This window comes from Brachyhypopomus gauderio, chromosome 18 (genome assembly GCF_052324685.1).
Source record: "Brachyhypopomus gauderio isolate BG-103 chromosome 18, BGAUD_0.2, whole genome shotgun sequence".
Taxonomy (NCBI): domain Eukaryota; kingdom Metazoa; phylum Chordata; class Actinopteri; order Gymnotiformes; family Hypopomidae; genus Brachyhypopomus; species Brachyhypopomus gauderio.
The window spans coordinates 922,501-946,439 of NC_135228.1; the positions used below are offsets into that span (position 1 = coordinate 922,501).

A 23,939-nucleotide genomic window follows, 5' to 3' on the forward strand; every position below is an offset into this window, starting at 1 on the left:
TCACAGAGGCGGTCCTTAACGACACACCAGCAACCAATCATCTCACGAAGAAAGTCCTTAACAACAAACCAACCACCAATCCTCTCACGTGGAGGTCCTTAACACAAAATTCTAAAATTCTCTACACGTTAGAATTTAATTTTTAGTTGCCGTCAGAAATGACTAAGCAACCATTGTTACATCACCACCAGAAGCCTCGGCAACATTCTAATCCACAGTACTGAAAGACTTAAACCGCAGCATTGGGAGCAGCTCGCAGCGCTGGCAGAAAATCCACGGTCCTGAGAGCAGCTGAGCAGTGCGCCTCTCCTGCCGCTGTCCACAGGCAGAGCCCGAAATGGCGGGCAGGGCGAGAAACTCCATTTTGTGGCCCTGCCTGCTGGCGGCGTTCCATGGCGGGAGCGACCACACTGAGCGCACAGACCCAACGGGTCCTTTAAAAGGGTGCTGCGCCGTCGGGGGAGCGTTAAGACTTCAAGGCGGTTCACCGACACGTCCCTGAATCGGCGAGCCTGTGCACGTGTGTGTGTGTGTGTGTGTGTGCGCGTGTGTGTGTGCGCACGTTAGCATTTGTGTGTAAACGACGCACTGGAGGCGGTTCAGCCGGACAGGGGCAATCGGCCTGCCACCGCACCCAGCCCTCTGGAACTCTGGGAAATGTGAGGAGACGGCCGATCCCGCACGAGCAGAAGGATTGCTCCGCCTCCCCCCCCCCCCCCCCCCCCCTCCCCCACTGCTCCTCAGCCAACAAGCAAGGGAACGAGAAAAAGACAGAGGGGGGGGGGGGGGTGTAAGAAATAGGTCGCATTCAAATCAACAACCCACTACAGTGGTAAAAAAATAAAAATAAAATAAGTAGCAGACACCATCAGGACTGCTGATCGCCTCCCTTATCTCCACCAAATGGAGTCTCCACTTAACAGGCAGTGTGGTGGACTCCCAACGCACCCGCTTATGTCTTTTCATTACCAGGTTTGTTTTTTCTCTTCCGTCGAGTGAACCAGCACCCCGACCGGACACCAGAGCCCTATTACTAAGCCCCACAGCAGCTCGGTTAAACTCGGTTAAACAAACGCAGGGCTTATGCGTCTCGGGCTGCAGACGTCACAGCTACGTCACAGCTACAGAGGTGCGGCGTGGAAAACCGCGACGCTGAGAGGAGTTTGTTTCCGCGCGGCCATATTTCTCAGAGCCTCGACAGGAGCAGCCGCCATTTTAAAGATCTCAAGGCAACACGGACATCAGAAAAATGAAAACGACAGGAAGGAAGCACACACACACAGATGAGTAAACACAACCACACACAATAACGAAAATTGCCGACAACATGCTCCATTGTCCCTGTCAAAAATCTTTTTTATATTTTTCCTATCTACAGTCACTAATGAGAGGTGTGGATTCAACAGGAACAAAGGCGTGCTGTCCTCTATTGCTCTAGGAAAATGAAAACTGCCTACTTTTTAAAATCTGCATTGAAGGAAAAAAGATGAAATTTCTAGTGCACCAAAATGAATCTCAAAACTGTTCATCTCTCTTTTTCTCACTCTCACTCTCTCTCACTCACACACACACACACACACACACACAATGGGGACTCAGGTTTACAGCTTAGTAAAGTTACACTCTGTAACATTGTACATGCCAGCCAGGCATTTATGCTTGGCCCACACCTTTGTTTTGGTGCAGGGTGAAAAATCAACACTAGCAAATCCACTCCTGCAAATCACAGCCCACGGTGATGAGACAATTGCAATCACCACCAAAGCCAAGGCTATTCGATCAACACTGAATCTGCTCTGAATGGAAATACTTAGCATCGTTTCTTTTCTGGCATCTCTTCGGAAAAAGGGGAAAGAAACAGCAAGCAGCCCTGATTGGTACAACGTTACTAAGGTCAAGAAGAAAGTAAGGACTCCTACTGCACGGTGTTCCGCACAGCAGATCATTAAGAGATCCAATTATGATGCAATAATGTTACCCAATCAATTCTAACAATAGAGGACGATTAACTTTCTGAACCCCATCAAAATTCTAGAATCACAACCAAAAAACCACCTGTAGTTCATGTGGTGTGACAAGTGTGGCTGTGACCAGCGGGATCTATATCAAAACAGGAAGGACCACAGGCTCTGGCAAGTCTCATCTTACAATGTTCATAACAAATACCTGATAACGAACGCAAAATAGAAAATCAATGCAGTACAATGCAAAAGCACTTCTGTCCACAGTAATGCCAAATAAAAGCTCAAACTGTATGATGGAGTGCTGCAGTCAGATAAACAATCAGGCACTACATCCCAACAATGTTCTTTAGTGTTAGCAACCTTCTATAAGAAAACACTGATCAGTACTAAAACTACAGTGTGGATCGAGTTGCTTACAACACTGATTACTTAACAGCCTGCTAATGAATCCGTTGGGCAATCTGTATTGAGGAAAGTGGGAAACCGGAGAACCAACCCTGAAAAGTAGGAACTTATTTACACACAGATACCTGCCGACAAGAATAAGATGTGAGCCCAGGGTTCCATAACCCAGAGCCCAGAGTCCAGAACACAAAGAACAGAACCTGGAGCTCACAATCCAGAACCCACTGAATAATGAATTACAGTCTGTATTTCTTTGCAGTAATTACTTTTGTTTTTGTTAGTCTCTCTAGTGACAAGGGTGAAGAAACAGACAGCCACTTAACTCTAAACAATGTTGGTTAATTTTTCTAGTAATTATTTTTATTAGGTTAAATAAATATTGTGTGTTGCTAGGTAACCTTCTGAAATTGTGTGAGGTCAGACAATTGCCTTGATCTGCCTAACATTCAGTCATGGCCTGGCGGTAGTGAACTGGTCTTGTGACCGGAGGGTCGTGGGTTTGATTCCCAGACCTGAGGCCATGACTGAGGTGCCCTTGAGCAAGGCACCTAACCCCAACTGCTTCCCGGGAGCCGGGCTAGGGCTGCCCACCGCTCTGGGCACGTGTGATCCACAGCCCCCTAGTAATCACTAGTGTGTGTGTTCTAACTGCACAGATGTGTTAAAAGCAGAGGCCAAATTTTGATTGCGGTGAAAAAATCACAATTGACAAAATATGGCACATTTACATTTAACATAACATATGACAATGGTCATGTTTTAATTTTTGCAAAAACAGTGGTGGATACGTAGAGGTGAACTGTTTTCATAGGCCTACTGGTCATCTACCTTAATGAGAAATCTAACAATATGTTGCAAACAGTTGTGTATGTTAAAATAAGTCCGACATTAGCGTTGTATACATGGTTAGTTAGCTAGCTAGCTAGGTAGGCTATTGCTAGTACACAAAAGAAAACTGCCTTAGTAATGCACGTGGCATATATTTGTTATTGGTTTTACCATATATCATAGTATTTGGAGATTCCACTTAAATGTCTTGATATTGTGAAATAACATTCAAACATAGCGCTTTACATTAGAAAACATTCTACATTGACAGGTTCACATGCAGAGCATGATGCTCAATATTAGAGCTTTTACTTTCTGTACTTAAGTACATTTGAAGACCAATACTTTTTACAGTACTTTACCTCAAGTCAAAGACTAAAGCAGTCCCACCAGGATTTCGCGGGCCTTTTTTGTGATTGTTGCAGGCTAAAATGTTTGATGTTGCGGGTGTTTTTCAAAAAAATTGCAATTGAAGTTGCGGTGTGTTTTTGCTTTTTTGTGAGTACATTACAATAGGGAGTAAATGTTGTATGGTTTCCTCTATTTAGTAGTCCATTTTAATTATCTATTTACCTATTTATTCAGGGTTGCCAACTTGAAGTGAGATTTGAACCTGGAGGGGGGTGGCGAACATTAATTGTTGACGGGGGGGGGGGGGGGGGGGGGGGGGGGGTTAGGGTAAGAATGTAAGTTGTTACTGGGCGGCCTGTAAAATGGACACAAATTAAGTATTATATCGAGATCAATCGCCAGTGGTTGGCGCCAGAGCGAACTAGTAACTCAGATATGGATCAGAGATCCAGTTTAAAGTTTAAACTTATAAACTTTATCTCAGACCCTCGCCGCTTGCGTGCGCTGCAGTGACTTCGCGGGCTACCGTTGCATTGTGGGGAATGTAGTGTTTGTGCGTGCAAACTGAATGGAAATTTGACCAATTATATAATAACTTTTAGCTTTTGATCGAATATTTTATTAGAAGACATTAATTTAATATGGTAATTCTGGGATATTGTTAATTTAGTTCATTCAGGTCAGTTACTTTATAGTATGAAGGATGGCCAGTAATTCTGTTTCAAAATCAATACTAGGGCTTCAAAATTAACAGTAGTGCTTCAAAATCAAAATCAACAGTCAAGTTCTCAATTCAAGTGGGGCTTTCATGCCTTTCCTTCTGTTATTTGCATTGTGTTGAGTGAAGAACTAACACTGACAAACTAATAACTGAACTAATAAGAAAGATGAACAGCTAACTGATGATGAACTGCTAACTGAGGAACTCATATTACTGAAAAACTGCTAACACTGATACCAAACTGATACCAGTAGTGAACTGCTAATACTGATGAACAAATTGTTTTTTGGTACCATGGTGCTACACACCACAGCACAGTACAGCAACAGACGAGGATGCAGTTGCAAACTATAAACTGAGAATCCATTTTTTTCTGATTTATGTGTCTTAGGTATTCAGAGGTATTAAAGGACTAATACATCAGCAAGTCCCCTCCATGTGGGCACATACTCTGTAGAATACAATGCTTCATTTGAGGCCTACTAGGCACTTTGATTCTTCATCATGTGGGCTGCAATTGAAAGAAAAAAAGATAACTTTCATAAATAGTTTGTTACTTATTGCTCCTTTAATGGGTTGAGTCAGACGAGTTGAGAGCAAAACTGACCATGTGCTGTACCCTGGTCACTGAGAAATGCTACTGCCCTCTCAAACATTGCTTTAGACCACAGTTCACTTACTTAAACACTGCTATACCACAGACCATTTATTTAAAACACTGCCATAGATTATAGAAGTTTTATTATTTAAGTAATGCTGGGATTTTTCACCCTGCAGACCAGTGGAACTTTAATCCAATCCAGCCCTTTTTGCCATACCGCAAATTTTTGTTAATTTTGTTTACCCAAACATTTTGGCCACACCTTCACAGTTATGTTCTTCTTCAGCCAACCCTTTTGGCCACACCCTCTTAGGTGTGCCTCAGTTCACGCAATCCATATGGCCACACCCTCATAAGTATGCCCCAGTTGACCCAACAATTATGGCCACACCCTCTTGGATTTGTTCCATTCACTCAACCCTTTATTTGAGAAATGAAAACATTTACCTAAATTAGGGTAAACTTTGGTGTTCTCAAGTTGAGCTATTTTTTTAAGCCAGAAGTTGTCTTCTAAATTTTATGTTGTCAATGGGATCTAAATCCCCATAGATCGGAATCTAGAACCCAGTCCAGCTCCCAGAATCCCAAGCACATTTCAACACACAGTTCCACAAGCCAAACAGTTCAAGAAACAATCCTGCAACTAGCATCACACCTAGGGCTGTTCGATATGAAAAAAATCTCATCACGATTTTTGTTTCATATCAGTCGATATTGATCAGTGTTGTATAAAGTATTCGAGACCCATACTTGAGTAAAAGTACAAGTACTCTATCAAAACATTTACTTGAGTAGAAGTTGAAGTGTTCTTTAAAAACTTTACTTAAGTAGAAGTACAGAAGTATTCAGCATTTTTTGTACTTGAGTATTGCAAGTACAAATTCGCCATAATTTAGCTGAGAAAACGAGGTGTATTTTGGACGTAAAATCCGTCCGTCGGATTCTAAGGGTGAGCTTACTGCCCTGCGTTTACCCCCAATAAATGCCCTTACCCTATAAAAACACTACACTATAAAATGGGCACATGATTAGTCAGCACGTCGCCTTTATTGCCAGCTAATGTTAAGTGAATTCTGCAGCACGCCACGTCATGCGTGTAACGATTGTCGAGCGGCCGAGGGGGCACCATGTGGCGATTGTTGTAAAATAAATGGGTCTTATTTTTTACATTGAGGGGGCGGGACACCTCGCCTGAGGGGGCGACGCCCCCATTCGCCCCCCCGTGGCGCCGGCCCTGACTCTGATATTGATATATATCACAATATAAACTTCTTTTATACTTTAAGTGAGAAGTGAACACAACTATAACACAACTCTTGTTTCTGGCTAAAAACCTGCAGATTGTTAATTACAAGAGTTGTTATACAGTGTTGATACCATCTTCAGACATAGATCATAGCCATCAGGGTTCATGAACAGCATTATAAATTTGTTCAGTCCACAGTGTGTTAACAGATTCACAACACATGGGTGTCAGGAAAGAGTTCCAAAGTTCAACAAGATAGATAAGGGACTGAACAAAATGTTAGAGTGCTCTGATTGAGCATCATGGACATTGAATCACGAATCCCCTTACATGCAGTCTCTTATCACGTTGAACAGCGCTGTTCCGAATTCCGACTCCCCGTACAGATAATATTCATGATTTATGTTGTTTCTATACATAAATAAGGGCTAATCTATTTAATTATCCATAACAGCAAATGGGGCGCAGCAGCATGGGTGTGGTAGGGGGCGGAAAAGTGGACCTGACTACCCAGGGCCCGAGTAGGGAGAGGGGCCCATTTTGCTCATGTGCCTCATTTACTGGCATTTATAGGGGCCCACTGACATTGAGAGTGTACAGGGCCTAGAATTCGCTGCTACGCCCCTGCACAGCATTATCTATATCCAAACAAAGACACACTGATTCGTGGGCGTTAAATGTTTTTAATACAATGTAATGTACCAAATATTAGTTGTTAGCATAGCATTCTTAGTCATGCTATGAATTATGAAAACACTTTACATATATTTTTTATTCTCAGGCCTGGAGTAGTAACATACTTGCTATACCAAAGTTCACCTCTGACCACTGGACTTCACAGTATTACGTTAGATCTTTAAATGTAGCTAGCTATGTATTTAGATGAAAAACTTAGGCTTAAAAACTTTCAGGCTTAATTACCTAGCTAGCTATCTACATAATGAGATATAGTATAACACAACTTGCGTTACGAGCAGTGATGGCTAAGTTACCTTGAGAAAGTAATCCGATTACTGATTACTCCTTTTAAAAGTAACTTAGTTACGTTACATATTACTTGATTTTAAAAGTAACTACGTTAGATTACAAGTTACTTTAGTAGTTACATTCAGCAGCAAAATTAATTTTTCCAATACTCACTTTATTGGAAGTGCATTTTCAACAGTAACAATGTATTGAAGCAGGTTCGGTAACCGAGGCAGAAACTGCTTATTCCAAAAATCCCGAGGAGGGAAACTTTATTGATAACGCAACCCTGGCACGCGCAGGCTCCGCCCACCAGTGTCACTTAAAGGGCAAGACTCGCCGTGAGGAGTAGGAGTTGCTACAGTATCTCCTGACATTACGTTTGTGTAGCTGCGCGGTATTATTTGTAAATTTATTTGTAAACGTAATACAAGCGAACTGGGGTGGGTTTCCCGAAACGTTCATAGCGCCAAGTACTTTGTAACTTCGTATGAAGCTACGAACGTTTCGGGAAACCCACCCCAGTTCAGTCAGACAGCTTGTGAAACGAAATACCATTACAATTTCAAGCATTTTAAAGTAGGCGACGTTAGTCAAAATTCCAGCACTTTTCAAACGTGGAACACAAAGCAACATTAAAATTCATCAGGTAAATGTTCCTTCCCCTGTTTTTGAGGGGTGTTTCTTTATACTACCACATATCGTTACGGGAGGACACAGCAAAGAATGACTTGTAAAACGTGCTCGCGCTCTCACAGGGTCGCGCGCAGCGTGCGGAGTCGAGCGTGCGGAGTCGAGCGCTACGGTCAGACGCAAAAGTAGAACTGAGCCAAGAAGAAAGCAAAAATATATATTTTACTAGGGAAAATATAAATAGTAACGCACAGTAATTTGGATAAGTAACTTTAATCTGATTACTGGACTGGAAATAGTAGCGCGTTATATTACTCGTTACCGAAAAAAGTGGTGAGATTAGAGTAACGCGTTACTAAGTAACGCGTTACTGACATCACTGGTTACGAGTTAAAAACCTAGAGTGCTATTCTCTTCGTCTTACCAGGTTATGTTTAGTCTCTTTTGTGGAATCGTATTGAGACATACTGCATCATTTATCTTACCCGTGATAAAATCGCTCATCACTTTATATCATGGGTAAACTAAATGCTCTTGAAATGTAGCTAACTTGATAGGTTTTTAGACAGAAACTAAGGCTTTCCTGATGAAAAATCCCATTCAACACAACGTTGGTTCTATCTAAATAGCTAGCTAGCAGACTTAATTAATAAAGCTGCTACATTTAAAGAGCTTTACCACTTAAGTAACGTTCAATGTAATGAGAAACTGTATAACACAATTGTTCATGGCTAAAAACTTTGAGTCCCTGCATAAAAGAATTAGTCCGTAAACACTTCCGTTGTGTTGTGACTGGATTTGAAGTGTTTCTGAATTTGTAGCACGTGTCTGAAATGTAGCGTACTTGTTGTCATGTTGATGTCTTTGGTTTGCGTATTTGCGCTACCTAAGTAGTAAAATGTGACAGACAACTGACTACATGAACAAATGACTGTCTAAAGGCTTGATCAAAATCAAACTGTCCTTATGATATATTGCCAATTCCTGAATACCAGAATGCAAATAAGTCTGTCTTGGTATTCCATGGATTCCATGGTGTCTGTGTGTTTTTTTGTGTATTTGTTTTTTCAGTTATTTTGGGGCGTGTTCATACTCTCCTAAGTACCATGAGTAACCATATGCATCCTTTGAGACATGTGAAGCTTTGTCTTCTCCACTCCAGCAGTGTCACTGGACAGCAGCGTACAAAATGGGGATATATGGTAGAGTAACATATAGTCTCACATATGTAACATATAGTCTCACACATGCCACCAACATATAGATGGAGATTATGATACCTATAGTGTGTTCATGGACGTAATTTTGATTTCAAAAGTGGGGGGGACATGGATTCGTCGCTATTTAAATATTTGGTTTTAACCGTAAAAACTGGGGGGGAACAAAATCGGCTTTTGAAAAAGTGGGGGGGGGACATGTCCCCCCCCGTCCCCCCCCCCCCCCCCCCCCCCCCCCCCAAAATTACGTCCGTGAGTGTGTTAACCTTGCTACACTATCAGGTTTCTGCCAGTTGCACTCTGGCTGGTTGTCCGATCTTTTTGTATATGGACTCCCGTGCAATGTTTTATAACTGGTCCAATGTGAATTGAGGTTTTCTTGTTCAAGATATGTTCACCGTTAGCAAGCAGCTGCACATACTGAGGTAAAACGAACCTTTAACAGCAAGATATATCCGTGGGACTGAGAAACGTTTCTGAAGTCCACGATATCTTATTAAAAGAAATTCAAGAGTTTTGCTTAAAGCAGTTAGTAATAAGCAAGAGACACTACTTGTTTTCTGCTGAACCATGAGAAAAGCCTTATATTTCAAGCACGGCTAATTGTCTCTGAACAGTTGCCAGAGATCCCAAGTCATCCGATTTTGTTGGTTCCCTTCTGTCAGTAACGGAATATCAAGGACAGTACCTCACAGACACAGGCATAGCTCTGGCTTATATGAGGAAGAATCAAGATGATGCTAACATCTTGGCAATTTAGCCTCATGCTCAGAACTGCAAATTGCAGAGTGGGCACCTGAAAGTGAACAAAAGGACTACAGACCGACATTTGCCATGAATGCCGTTCCTACTGGTTCATCAGCATTACATGTACAGCACTTCCAACTGAGCCATCATATGCTTTTCTTTTCCTAGGGGACAGTTTTGTAATTCTTTTCACAAGTTTCTTCTAGATGAAATGCCAAAACAGAATGTCTGTGATTGGTCCATTTGCGTCAGTTTAATTTCCTTTGTACTGCAATAGTAGGTGGTTCTTGGCCACATTCACTGTCAAAAGGCAGCAGCCCCAATATGGAGAGTCTGGCAATGTGAGACTTACATAAAACACAGTAGCGTATGGTAGGGTGTAATATATAACAGGGTGAACCCCTGACATGACAAACACACACACACACACACACACACACACACAAATTAAGCTAATATGCACATTACAATTAACACTAGTCCAACTATAGAGATAGAGAATGTACCTAAACATTGTTATGCTGCTCATCCTCATATATACACATGCATTTCTGTTGCAGTTTGACTTGATTATAGTTTTGTTATGGGATTAAATGTCAATAGCAGAAGCAAGTTACAGCGAATAGCTAATGGTTTCATGAAATTCAACTTTGAGAGAGTCAGTGCTCTGTGGACATGTGTGGTGCTCCCAAACAAAAGAACGCCTTCAGTGCTGCATTTGAGCAAATGACTACTCAACTGTCGACGAATATGTTTCACAAATAGCCAATGAGTGTGCAGGTGGAGTAACCATTAGCCAATGAATAGCCAGGACAGAAAGGATTCAGTGAGCATGCACTATCATCATGGTGAACCATTTAAGAGCAAAATGTTAGTTTGTTAACACTTTACAGAGAGAGTGAGGGAGAAGAGGAACCAGATCTTGTGCAAATAAACCGTGACGCTACCACCTGTAAAAATAAATAAGCAAATTGGCCCATTAACAGTTTCTCTGTTGCGTTGCCTTGTCAACTGCTCTATGAGTAAATTTAAAGCAGGACTGGACAATTTCCAGTTGACCTTCTAAGCACATGTATTGAACTCCTGAGCTACTGATACTGCAACCAGATTTCAAATTTGTGTGGAAGCATGTCTGGCTGAGTTATCTGCAATGGTGCCTGTTTAGAAATCTGGGGAGCACACTGAACATCACACACCCTGAATATTACACACACTGAACATTTTAGATCTAAAGATCACACACTGAACATCACACACCCTGAACTTTACACACATTGCTGAACATTACACACACTGAACATTACAGATCTAAAGATCACACACTGAACATTACACACAATCAACGGACGGACGCAGTCCATATGTTACACTCCTATTATACTTCCTAAATACGTTCACATGCCTGTTACGTTGTCTTTACACATATTCATTTGCTTTATGTCTTCGTTAGTCTATCGTGCGTCCTCCGTACATACACACACCACCCACACATTCATGTGTCTGCTACAGATCATGTCTACCATCACACATGTGTTACACAGGCCACATGTTCTCATTATTATTACACACTTATATACATTCACACGCTTAATACACGCCATCCAGAACCAGGATCAATAGCATTCTTTGTCTTCCTTTCACATACCTATTAAATGCTACTCATACACTAACTTGAAAAAGACCCTCAAAATATTGTGTTCTTTTACAAACAGCAAATGGAAAAAAAAAAGAAAAATAAATCTCTAAATGCTTGGATCCATTTCATGGTTGGGTCATGGTGTGTGACTTTGGAGTAAAGGTCACTAGCGCGTTTGACCAGATAAGCGGAGTGTGTGTGACCCAGGCGGCTGGCGGCCCGTGTGAGTCCAAAAAGCGTTTCACTTCCTCTCGGTCACACCACTCCAGTGAACAGAGCCGACAGAGCTGTTTGCACAGCCCAAGATGGCCGCCGTGGAGCAGACCTCAAACCTCTCCATACACAACGAGAGAGGAATCCTCGCGAAGACGCCACGCTGAACGAACTGCGGTGGAACCAGCACTGAGCGCCGACCAGAAAACAACAGACCGCGCAGTCAAATCAAAACAGCCGCTGTTCTGGAACTGATATCACCACATTGTTCTGTTATTTTTTCATTTAATAACTGAAAAAGATATTAATGAAATGATATGAGTGATATTAGAGTGATTAATAGGAAAAATAAGAAAACTGGTTTAATAAAATATATTTTCTGAAAGAACATAAATCTCTCACTGAATTTATTACTCTGGCTCCCGCTCTTAACACACACACACACAAACACAAACACATGAATCATGACACTACTTTACTTCACAGAGGAGAGTTGTGTTTCTTTGTTTATGATCCATTACAACGGACCACGGGGTTGAAGCAATTAACTGCCTCTTTGCTGTTTCCTGCCAGCCTATGTGTGTGTCTGTGATGGGTGTGTGTGAGTGTGTGTGTTTCACAGCTTATTGTTTAGATTAAGAGCAGTTATGAAGCTCCTTTGTGTTCCTTCTTAATCCGGCGCCATTGTGCTCCTCTCTCACTCACACACACACACACACACACACACACACACACACACACACACACACACACACACACACACAGATACCCACAACATATACACCACACAAGCACGACACATCACACCACACATCTACCATACACAGACACAGTGAGACGAATGCAAATATGACGTTTTACATGCAGCGACTGTGTACTAGCTACAGATGGAGCACACACACACACACACACAACAGAAGACCCAACCGTCAAGCCCCAGCCAACATCTGCATTTTAACGCTAAGGGTGTGAGGATGCCCTCCATTCCACTTTTAACTTCAACACCTCACATATTATCAGCCTCTCACATCTTTCTAGCTCTAAAAGTAAACACCACTGTTTTAGTTTCCCCATTCTCTGACAAACTGGTCACACCGCAGAACGCCGAGCATGTGAGGAGCTCGAAAATACTAACAAGATCATCTGAATTCTGAATGAATCCAAATGTTGTAAATTTAATTCACAAACACTGAATAGGAAAAAAAGACAAAATAAATACAAACAAGCAGAAGGACACAGAACAGTTGGAGAAGTTCAAAAGGATCACCCTGTAAGAGTGCACTGCTGCAGCGTGTGCACTGAGGTTACTTGCTAATCACTATCAATATTGCCTACAGGAGGATCCCATATGCAAAATTACGAATAACATTTTTGTATGGAGCATCCTGATCATCTTGACCAACCCCTGACATCCAAGGTGAGTGCTCTGTGGGTGTTGTAACCAATCAGAAAGTGCAAATTAGTGCTCTGTGGGTGTTTTGACCAATCAGATGCTCCAGACCAATCAGATGCTCAAATATGCGTTCTGATCGACTCGACCAACCTCTGACATTCAAGGTGAGCGCTCTGTGAAGGCTCGGACCAATCAGAAAGTGTGCATGAGTACTCTGTGGGTGTTTGACCAATCAAACACCATATAAGTACCCTGTGGCTGTTTTAGCGAGACGAGCGATCTGTGGGTATTTTGATAACACTACACAACATTCATATCATCCAAGAATCATCAACAATTCAGAGCAAAATAAGGTAGGGCAGCCTTCAAGCAGATCACAGGTTCACTAGTATACTGCAATGTACTTCAAAGTTGACAGCAATTACAATGTGTTACAGTATACTCATGGTGTTACAATGTACTCATGATGTTAAGCTGTGTGTTACAGCACTGTTACAGCAGTGTCATAGGTTTATGTCTTAGGTTTTGTGAAGTGAGTTTTGACCGCATTGAGAATAAATGCCCTGCAACAGGCACAGACATGAAAGGCGTATGATCAGAGATCTGATTTGATGTCAGTGTCTGTCTGTTATTGGATGTTTTGCAGTGGAACTGAGGGAAAGTGCCTTAGAAATGTATAATTTCACTTTGCCCCAGAGAAGGCATTTTAATAGACAAATTGTTACTTCAGCACACCTTATATACTGGAGAAAGTACTTGTTCATTAGCCATTGAAAATACCAGATTTAAGATAAACTACCGACTTTTTTTAAACACAGAAATTAAATAATAAAGCATCAATGTAAGAATGCTACAATTTGTATTAAACTGCAGTGCCATGTGACCATGGTATTTCACAAGTGTAAGGGACGCTAAAACAAAATCAATCCACCGAGGGCCACTAATACTCCCGCTCTCACTGCACCGTAAATTTATATAATGCTAGTGCGGATCTAAAGGTAACGAGACTCCATTCAGTCAGGACCTAAAGCTCGTGACATGTGGGAGCGAAATTTGGAGCGAGAAAGGCGCCATAAACATGTGCGCTATGTTTACACCGCTACGTTTATGACGTGCCTGTCGAACGCACGTGCACGAAGACGCGTCTCTCCCTGCCTTTAGAGTCCGCCGCGTGACGTTGGCGCGCGCGGTGTAAACACAGCGCGTTCAGCATCGGATGGCAGAGCACGTGCACCAACGCGTCCTCCTGGCGTAAACAAACAGGCTACGCGATATGATCGCACGAGGCGGACCAAAATAACAACACGACGTCGTGATAGTTCACTGGCCGCATTAATAGGCACTGTTACGAGGGAAAGGGCTGGACAGGGGCTGTAGCCTATAACAAAACGCATATATATAGGGTATTAGGCAAATGTTTAGGGTTCCTGACGTACTTGTAAATGCACTTGACGCCAGCGGTGGTGATGCGCGAGCTGCTGTCAAATACGTACAGAGCAGAACATGCGCACGTGTGCTCCTTGTTTCTTTGAACGCTCAAGCCACACACACACAAAACACAGACGAGGTAAATAACCGGGAAACACGAGCAGGGGACGCTGCAGACAGACAACGCACTTAACATAATACTGCATTTACACCAAACAAAACAAGTGCACGATAATTGCAATGTATAAGCACTGGTTTTGGTACAGTGGGTCCAGGGTTCTTGCGCAAGTGTTGGCGAATTCCCATCAAAACAGGAAGCCGAGTGGCACGTTAGCAACCTAGCTGCATAATCCTGGAGCACAAATAGAGGTAACACGCAAAGCATAAAACCAACAGTGCTTCACAAGGGCAAGATACACTTACCTGCTTCCCCCTATAAAATAACCTCTGTTGTTCCGGGTTAACATTGAAAATCTCCTGTATTTTCACCCTTAGCGACTCAATTTTAGTCAGTCTGGAAAGGTCCTCAATGGTTCGGGTCTCCTTTCCGTCAATGGTGCGGATCTGAATCCACATCGTTCCGCTGGTCGATCGCCTACAAAAAAAACGGTACCGAAAATGCAGTTTCCGACGGTTTCGGGGGGCGTGGGGGGGAAGGGGCTCGTCTGGAGGCGCTCAGGCTTCCATGCACACTTCTCTGCGGCGGAGAAAGCGCTTCTAGCGGGAGGCGTTTCACACGGGGTCACGGCGCCAAGCAAATCTCGCGAAATAAGAAAAAAACGGGCAGCAGAAATCCGCCTTTAAAGACACAGGGCGCCTTTTTCCACGGCGTGTCTGACACAAACGGCTGTGTGGGGAACGGAGCCCGGCACACGTTCACAGGCCTAACTCTCGCCTGTCTGTTCGTTAGCTGCCTTTATTTACGTTTTTTTGCCGGGGTTTTACTCTTTTGTTTGGTCGGTAAGGAGATAAAGGAAGACGCGGGGAGTGTTAGGTAAATATTTACATTCAGGTGGCGTGGTTTTACCGTGGTTTACCTCACCGTAATAACACATGAACCATGGGCAAATGAGCTGACGGATTGGCATCTCGGTTAGTAACACAAGGGCAGGTCACTTCCTCTAACACACACACACACACACACACACGCAGTGTCAAACCCTTCTTAACTGAAAGTGGGGACAAAGTTTAGGATTAAAAACAAATACATTTCAAACTAAAACTAAACTACATAGCAAATGCGTGTAATTCATCCTGACAAAAACGTTAGTTTATCAGACATGGTAGAAACACTATATTTTATGTGTACTGCACCTCTGAATACAGGTATCGGAGCTCTGGAGAAAATATCTGAGTAACCAGATTTTATTTAGCGTCGAGCGACACCTAGTGGATGGCCTTTGAATTTAAGGATTTATACGTTAACGGTTGAAACGTCTTAATGGCAAGCAAGCAAACAAACGAATGAATTAAGGAGTTTTCTTTTTTACTACTCGACAAAGATTTTTTTTCTGAGGAGCAAAATGTTTAGTCTGTCCCATGATTGTTTTTTTATGTATGTAATTATGTAATCTGACTACACAAAACAAATGAAACAAACTTTTTTAAATTATTATTAAACTGCTTGAAAACTGCATAAATATGTCATGTATACCGGGAAATACTGAGCTGATCAACCTGGGAAAAGTGAAAATGTAGATTTGTCGTTGAAATACGAAAATTAAAATTCCTGAGCAGTTGAGTAATATATTGCTCTCCGGTGCAACACAGAAGCATTTCTGCCCGTCACGTTGTAAACGTCTCAAACGTTAGGACCTTGAACACGGATCAAGTCCTAAATCCGAACGGACTAACGTTTTTGTATTTCATTCTTTAACGTCGTCGTTTATACGTTTATTTAATCGTTCGTTTTTTTTACATACCGGTTAAGGCACTGTAAAGTTTACAGATCAGAACCTTTAGTTGCTCTAAAGGTTTCTGCTACAGCACTGCATTTGCTACTGTACTGCCAATTTACAGGTATGGCACTGTAAAGTTTGGAGAACCACACCCTTCCAGTTGCTCCAAAGTTTCCTGCTACAGCACGATTTCGGAAGTCATCAATCCTAGCCAGACTAAATGCCCAGTAATGTTCAGCTCAGGTGGAAGGAGCAATAGAGATCAACGAGTTTAGTAACAGTGCTTTAGTGAGACAAGTACGATTGTACCAATCTTACAAACTTAAAACAAAAACCTTAGAATCTACAGAACACCAAATACATCATCTACATTTTGTATGGCATGTATGGATACATATTTTAGGTAGATGGCATTACCAAAAACTTAACTTAAATAATCCCAAAACTAAATAATCCCCATTATAAAGTAGTGAATGTTTTAGATCTCACACCAAACACAGATTCATTCCACTTGTTTTCTCAAACCATTTTATTATTCCAGAAGCACAACAGATTCCACTAAGTGTACATCAAATCCACCAGGAAACAAAACGGAAAAACAAAAGCGAAGCTGGAATGGTAGCTTTATGAATACTGCACAGCTGAACAGGTTCCAAACAAACGGACGAAGTGACGCACAACCCGAGAAGAGGTGAACGTACCCTGGAACACCGCCCCTCCCCCTCCCCCTGCCAGCTTCGTACCAATCTGTTATTCTTGTAGCTGGCTTGAAGACGTACAGATCCCCATGCAGGGCGTAGGCCAGCACTCAGTCTGTGGCTGTGCTCAGCGTAGAAGCAGAAGGAGGATACCACTCGGAGATAAACCCTCACCACCCCCACCACCCTGAGGGGCGGGGCTTCCTCTGGAGTCACGCGTTTCGAATGTTAGAGCCTTTTCCCCACCTCATCTACTTTTCAAAACCAACCAAGAAAATAAAAAGTAAAAAAAACCCACACTGGCTGATAGTGTTACTGTGAGAATATATATCCATAATTCCCTGCTAAAGGGATTTATCCCACATAACAAAAACATGAACAAAAATTAATAATAGAACAAAATGCTGGGGGGGGGGGGGGCAAACAGACTACATTAAACCATATCTAAATCCAGCTGTATGTGAACACAAATGTCTGGACAGAGTAGAGCTGAGAGGTTACAGGGGACTGAGAAAGAGGGGGGGGGGGGTGAGGGATTGTGGGTGGGATTAAACGGGAAAGATGAAACGTAGGGGGAAAATTCCAAAAGGGGTGAAGCTTGGGTCTGGAATTAATCTTCATCTGAAGAATCCCTGTCAAAGGTGTAGGCCATGAAGAAAACGTCGGGTCGAGGAGGGACTTGGGAATGGCCCGGGCTCACAATCTCAAAGCCCAGGAAGCTGAAGGTCCGCACCAGTTTAGCTGCAAGGTTGGAGGGAGGGAAGAGTTAAAGGTGACGATAAAGCCTCTTAAAAGGTCTAATATTCAGTAAACAGTGGGTAGCACATACCACGATCCTCTCTGTTCTTATAGAAGCAGACAAATACGCTGGCCACTTTCAGATGTTCCTCAGCAAACTCCAGTAGGGCAGCAAAGCTGGAGGGAGACAGGAAGCATTAACAGGACGCCTCACATACAGAGGACCATAATCTGTGGATTACAGCCAGTTCTGTGCCGATCGGGCCGTGGAACTTCACTACAGACTTGTTTCTAGATTCACACCATCCTCAATGTGTCATATTATGCACTAGCCCCACCCACACTGCCTTTGACCTATAGTTGAACCCGCACCTCTCCTTGCTGCCCTCCGGGAGTGGGTCATGAGGGATCTGGACATACAGGCCGTCCCCGCGAAGCACCGCCTCCCAGCACACCACCCGCGACACTGTGGGACGGCTCTGGAAGTGCAGTATCCCTGGGCAACCGGCACCTCCAGGCTGCTCAGTCACAGTCAACTTCCTGTCCTGCAATCATGAAAAAAACATGAAAAATGGTTCAAAGGTCATCCATAATGCACCACATCCTCAGGAACTGACCTTCCACAGTCGAACATTTCCAAATGCCGATGTTTGCATTCTCATGCTAAAAGCTCTCTGTACTGTATACAAACTCATGGGCATGCAAACGAAAGAACTGTTGTTTAGAGGCACGCTCACAATATAGAGCAGTCAAGCAATTTTAATTAACAGACATGTACACACACAAATATACACCCCCACATTTATTTTGCAAACCCGTAGACCTGTGAGGGAAAGTGTGTGTGTGCGTGCACGCGCATCTACCAATGACACAGAGCAGTTGAGCTGTGGGAGGGAGTGTGTGTGTGTGTGTGTGTGTGTGTGTACTAACCACATAGAGCGGTCGAGCTGTGGGAGGGTGATCCCGTGTGCCATTCCCTCGCCCACCTGGGATCTTCAGGGGTGGGAGAGGGGCATCAGGAGCACCACAGAGGCCCAGGACCAGGGGTACTACTACAGCGCAGAGACAGACTTACACACGCACACAAACACACACATGCCTATGTTTACCAACATTCTGAGTGCAGCAACACAACTTCAAATATGATCCATTTATCTATATCTCGTATATGATGTTCCCAGAGAGTAACTGCAATGTACTGTGGTACAACAAGCGTTTAACTTTTTTTCATAATCTAATCTTTATACTACTTGGGGAAACAGGATAAGAAATAGTTTCTGCACTAAAGCATTTTACGTATGCGCTATGAAATCTGGAAACCATCAGATCATCTTGGTGGCATGTGATGATCTAAACAGTCACAGATGTCCGCGATAACATCTTGGGAGCTACTACGGGTGATAGGTTATGATACAGCAACGTGAGCTCACGTTGACGGTTTATTAAGGCCAGTCAGTTTGTAGAAAAAAAACGCATCGAATACTGCACCACCGTAAAGGGGTTTGCGTCTCGCGGACGCGACAAGCCGAATTACTGAATAAACTCCGTAACCCATCTGGGAATGAAGATTCTCGAAATAAATGTGTTACGACAAACTACCAAACAAGTAATATATTTAAAATCGAACAATATTGAAAATGATTAGAATGCTACAATCCGAGGCACAAGAAACAACTAAATTACATCGATACATTAAAATAAATAACAGTTTAAAAACAAAATACGTCACAGTTTAGGTGCTAAAAACCGACACTTAAATGTAACAGCCAATGATTCCATCTGATGTCAACAAAAGGAACTTCAACCATTGTGACGCAACTCGAAAGAAGACGGCCTAGCAACCAGCCAAGATGACGACAAACATTCTAACTTAAAATCTTATTTAAAGAATAAATATTATAAATTATTATTTTACAAAAGGTATGCCGTACATAACTATACAGCATCACAAGCTAGTTAGCAGGTCAAAGACAGGTACCAAAAATAGAGGATAAGCAATCACTCTAACTGGGCCTTTAAATGTAATCTAGCTTAGCTAGATTGCTAGCTAACTAGCTATGACCTCGTCATTTTGTTTGGATAAAAAATAATTCGCATTATTAGGTTAAGTTACTGTTCAGTCAAAACTGTTCGCCGGTAAAGACAGCCTAAATGAAATAAAGCCCGTGTTGTAAACAAAAAAATTGCCTTTAATTATTTCTACTTATCTATTAATATAAATAACGACATATAGCTAGCCAACTAGCTACCTAATACAAACTCCATTAGCTAGTTAGCTAGATTTGAGCCTCATGCTCTACCCATCATTGGTCAGCAAAAAAATGACTCGAGTCTGCCAATAAAAAACACAAACTCAGTCAAATACAACTCTAAATCCGTGACAATTCCATTATAAAATACCTGAGAACCATTTCCAGTTTAAGTTTAAAACCAGTTCTAGGAAATGGCTAGTCACCCCAGCTAGTCACCCTTCCCCCACCACTGTCTCTCGCTTACTTACTTGCCAATCATGTCACAAATATTACTACTACTTAAAGCGTCCATTGTAGTTTGATATTGGGGTTTTCCTTCTTTTTCGCGAGCAAAACAATGACTGTTCAGTATCCGCTGGAGGTTGGATTTTACCATCCGGCCTCGGAAGGGTCCACGGCGACCTGACTTCTCTCGACTGTGGTCGGTTGAAGAGTGAACGCTGGGGGCTTCGGCGTCGCTCTTTACAGCTGGTGGCGGTTGCGCGAGCGAGAGAAAAACAAGGCGCGAGGCAGGAGAGGATGCGCGAGCGCGTTAGTGTAGCGAGTGGAAAATTACTGAGACCTGCAGAAATGTTCGAGGAAGCGAAGCTGTTTTGAAGTAGTCCTACATCATCTGTTGCAAGGGCAGAAAAGAAATGAAACGCCTAATGTTTTACTACGGGGCAGGTTAATATTTTGTTTTGAAGTACTGAAATACTTATTATTATGTATTATTAACATAGTACATTTATTTATTTACTTTAAAATAATCTTTGACAAACACTGAATTACTAAACAATGAGCACTAGTTTTTGTCTTGTGTTTTCGTACAATGTGCATACTTGATGCAGTTATTTGTCCTAACTGATCTCAACAGCATTGTCTTTTTTATCTACCCAAAATCGAAGCTTAGTATCAAACCCGATAACAGTGTCAGTGGTAACTTTACATTTAAAATCCCATTAAGTGTAAAAATGAGAAATGTGTTGAGCCTTTTGTACCACATTGTACAGTATGTTAAAGTTCATCGTCGTGAGGGACGTGACTCCACAGCTGTGCAGGTGTGGGTTTATTGCAGCCTGCTCACAGCACTGTTTCTGATGGGGTCATATAAGCCATATACAGACCAGCGGGTGTGAGAGACCACCAGACGTAGTTTGGAGGTGAACATGGTCGTCAGGCGCAAAGTGCCACTGCTATTGTCTGTCTTTTACCTGTTGCTTAGTTTTATTGTCTGTTTATTTGCCCCATCCATCCACCCAAACAGTTTTGTTTTGTTGTTTTTTCCTCAAATGACTTTGTAACAGTTAAAAGCAATGACTGCAACGAACTGGTTGTAATAGTGTAGTATGCGTTTAGGATTGGTACGTATAACTTGACACTCCATGTGAAAATATACACTGAATGACACATGACATTTATTGTACGACATGCCCACAGATCTGTTGATCACTGTCAAGTCATCATTTTCAGAAAATGCTACTCCAGCTGGAAGCTCATGCCCCTCTTACACATACGCACGTCGTAAATGCTGCTGCTAAGAGCTAAGAGCTCATGTGGCCTTCCTCCTTCCATTAAAAAGCCCTACTGTAAAACTCGTGACCACCAGATGTCAGTGTTGCCCACAGTCAGTGTTAAGCAGAGACACAGCACCACTGCTCACAAAGTACAGGGCATATAAAAACCTAAAACGTGTGAACACAACACAGCAACACACTACCCCCCTCCTCTAAAACATGTAAATACCAACACCTAAAACACAAAATGACAACACAGTGTTTGTTTGTCTTTAAATGCAGATTGAAGACTCATCACCTTGTGCAGTGATCTAAATGATGACATCTATTATTGTCTTCCAACATACTAAATTGCACCTGTGTGTCCTCTTAGCAGGCACACAGTCATTATTTCTTTCTAGGTTTGAGCATCTAGCAATATCTTATATCTTAGTTCAGTGGTTTGTGGACTTGTATGTATTTGTGCAGGCTAGGACGCCTTCTCAGAGTAAATGACAATGCTATTGTGCACCGTCTTGGACTAGTGGAACTGTTAAATGGCATGAAGGTAAATATAACAGTAAAACCAGGAGTGACGAGTGGGCTTCTGATCCTTGAGGGTTCATCCGTTCCAGGCCTTTAGGGCTTTCCAGGCCTTTAGGGCTTTCCAGTCCCGGCTTTCCGTCCCTTTTCCACTCTCTCTGCCTGCCGGAGTGGAAAAGTTAAAACCAACTTTAGATTAAGATCGACGTGGGCATGCCCGGCGCCTGCCCGCCAGAGCGCAGCTGCGTGTTCCGATGTCTTCGGCTCGCGTGATGTTTATCGAAGCTATGAGAACAAGAAGATTTTCCCTTTCACACGGTAATGAATACAGTTGGGGGAGGGGGGGGGCAGGGATCTCAGACCAGTCTCATTTTCACGTGACAGTTGATGAGGATCTCTGAAGATGTCTGGAGCTACTCTGAAAAAGTCAAGAACATGGCTGGCCTTCCCTCTTTCTGCTAAACTGAATCCTTCCCAGGCTCATTTATCATTTGCCTAATACATTTTCACACCACTCGTCTGCTGCCCGTATATTTTGTTGTGTTACGTTTTAGTGTCATGTGATACACAACAGCAAGACTCATGTCCATTTGTTCTGAGGACACAAACTTCCCTTGGTATTGAACACAGCTCCTATTCTGAGACTGATTAGAGTCTGATACTGTGTTTTAATGTGTTTTAAACTTTGGTTTGGTTTTGTCCAAAACTGAGAAGTGAAACTCCATAGATTAAACCAACTTCCCCCGTGAACAGTGCACTCACAGTGTGATGTTCCTTCTTTAGTTCATCGTGTGAACAGTCTGATGTCCCGTATGACGCAGAGAGAAAAAGACCGAATGTTTGTACTGGTTGTCAAGAGCCTTATCAAAGTGTCATCAAACATAATGGCATCTCAGGCTTTCTACCCTATAGACAAGGTACCTTTAGTTGCTTGCTTCCTGGCATTTCCCCCCTCACCTTGTCACCTGAAACTTCAGATACATTAACCCTTTAGTCAGGTTTCACTAATTAGTGGCTGTAACTGGCTTTATTGTCTCTTGCCTACAATGTCTTTTGTGGGGTGTTCCAGTCCGGTGAGACCAACTGGGCCAGTCGACGGGAGACAATGGGGTTGATCCAGAGCGCCTGTCCGGGGCGGTGGGCACGTCCCGGTGTGGGGGTGGGGCGGCTCGGGAAACCCCTGCGTTCCCAAGGAGCCACATTCCGTTGGCTGTCGCTCCATAGCAACATGACAAAGGGGCGGGGCTAAGCCTTTCATACAGAGCACAGTGCACCGGAGGGAACGGGGGTATGATGGGCGTGTGTGTGTGTGTGTTTGTGACTGCGTAGGTGTGCGTTTGTATCTGTGCGTGAGAATGGGTTGATTGGCTGGAGGGAGGCAGCGCTGAAATGTGTAGATGGTGTAGAAGGCGGTGGAGGAGTTGAGGCTAGTGTATAGGGTGGAGGTGGGGTAGTGAGGCAGCTGGAGATGACAGTCATGTCCATAGAGGTGATGGGATCTGGAAGGTGGTGTTAAGGGTGGTCGAGAGGTAGAGGTTGGCGGTAATGTGTTGGATGGAGGTGATGGTGGTTGAGTAAGGAGAGTGGCGTGTGTGATGGTGTAGATGTAGAGGTGGGGTAGAAGTGAGTGTGCTGTGAAGGGTGGTGTAGAGGTAGAGGTGGTGCGTGGGAGGTGGGGGTGGTCTATTATGTGTGGGAGGTGGGATCTATTCATTAAAGAGTTCACAGCACAGTGTGGTCCATCTGGGAACTGTGAGGAGATTTTTGTCATGTAGCGTTTTTGCAGAGAGATCAAAGCCTCGTTCCCATAAACATTTTTCTGGACAGGATGTTCTGTTGCAGAACCCGAACCAGGAGCCAAGCACCCCCCCCCCCCCACCACCACACACACACACACACACACACACATGTACAGACTCCCCTCTTCCCCAAGCTATGTTTTGGTCTCCATTTTGACAACCTTGAAGAGTAATCTGGTCTGAAAAG

General features: G+C 43.0%; 2 protein-coding genes across 3 annotated transcripts in view; both read right to left on the reverse strand.

Annotated features, from left to right (window-relative positions):
• The window catches only part of uhrf2 (ubiquitin like with PHD and ring finger domains 2), a 60,656-nt gene extending 45,554 nt beyond the window's left edge, over positions 1–15,102 (reverse strand). Inside the window, exon 1 of one of the 2 annotated variants that reach the window (XM_076980302.1) lies at positions 14,773–15,102. In XM_076980302.1, coding sequence (XP_076836417.1) covers positions 14,773–14,925 — 153 coding nt within the window. In that variant the 5' untranslated portion in view covers positions 14,926–15,102. The remainder of the gene's footprint in view (positions 1–14,772) is intronic. The other variant, XM_076980301.1, reaches the window with a different exon arrangement.
• A 1,656-nt stretch (positions 15,103–16,758) lies between these two features.
• Positions 16,759–20,491, reverse strand: oaz1b (ornithine decarboxylase antizyme 1b). The gene is given in 6 exon segments (XM_076979684.1): positions 16,759–17,686; positions 17,775–17,860; positions 18,056–18,228; positions 18,614–18,700; positions 18,702–18,753; positions 20,184–20,491. Coding segments are annotated over 6 exon segments (657 nt in total). The 5' UTR covers positions 20,312–20,491; the 3' UTR covers positions 16,759–17,555.
• Between the last annotated feature and the right edge of the window lie 3,448 nt (positions 20,492–23,939).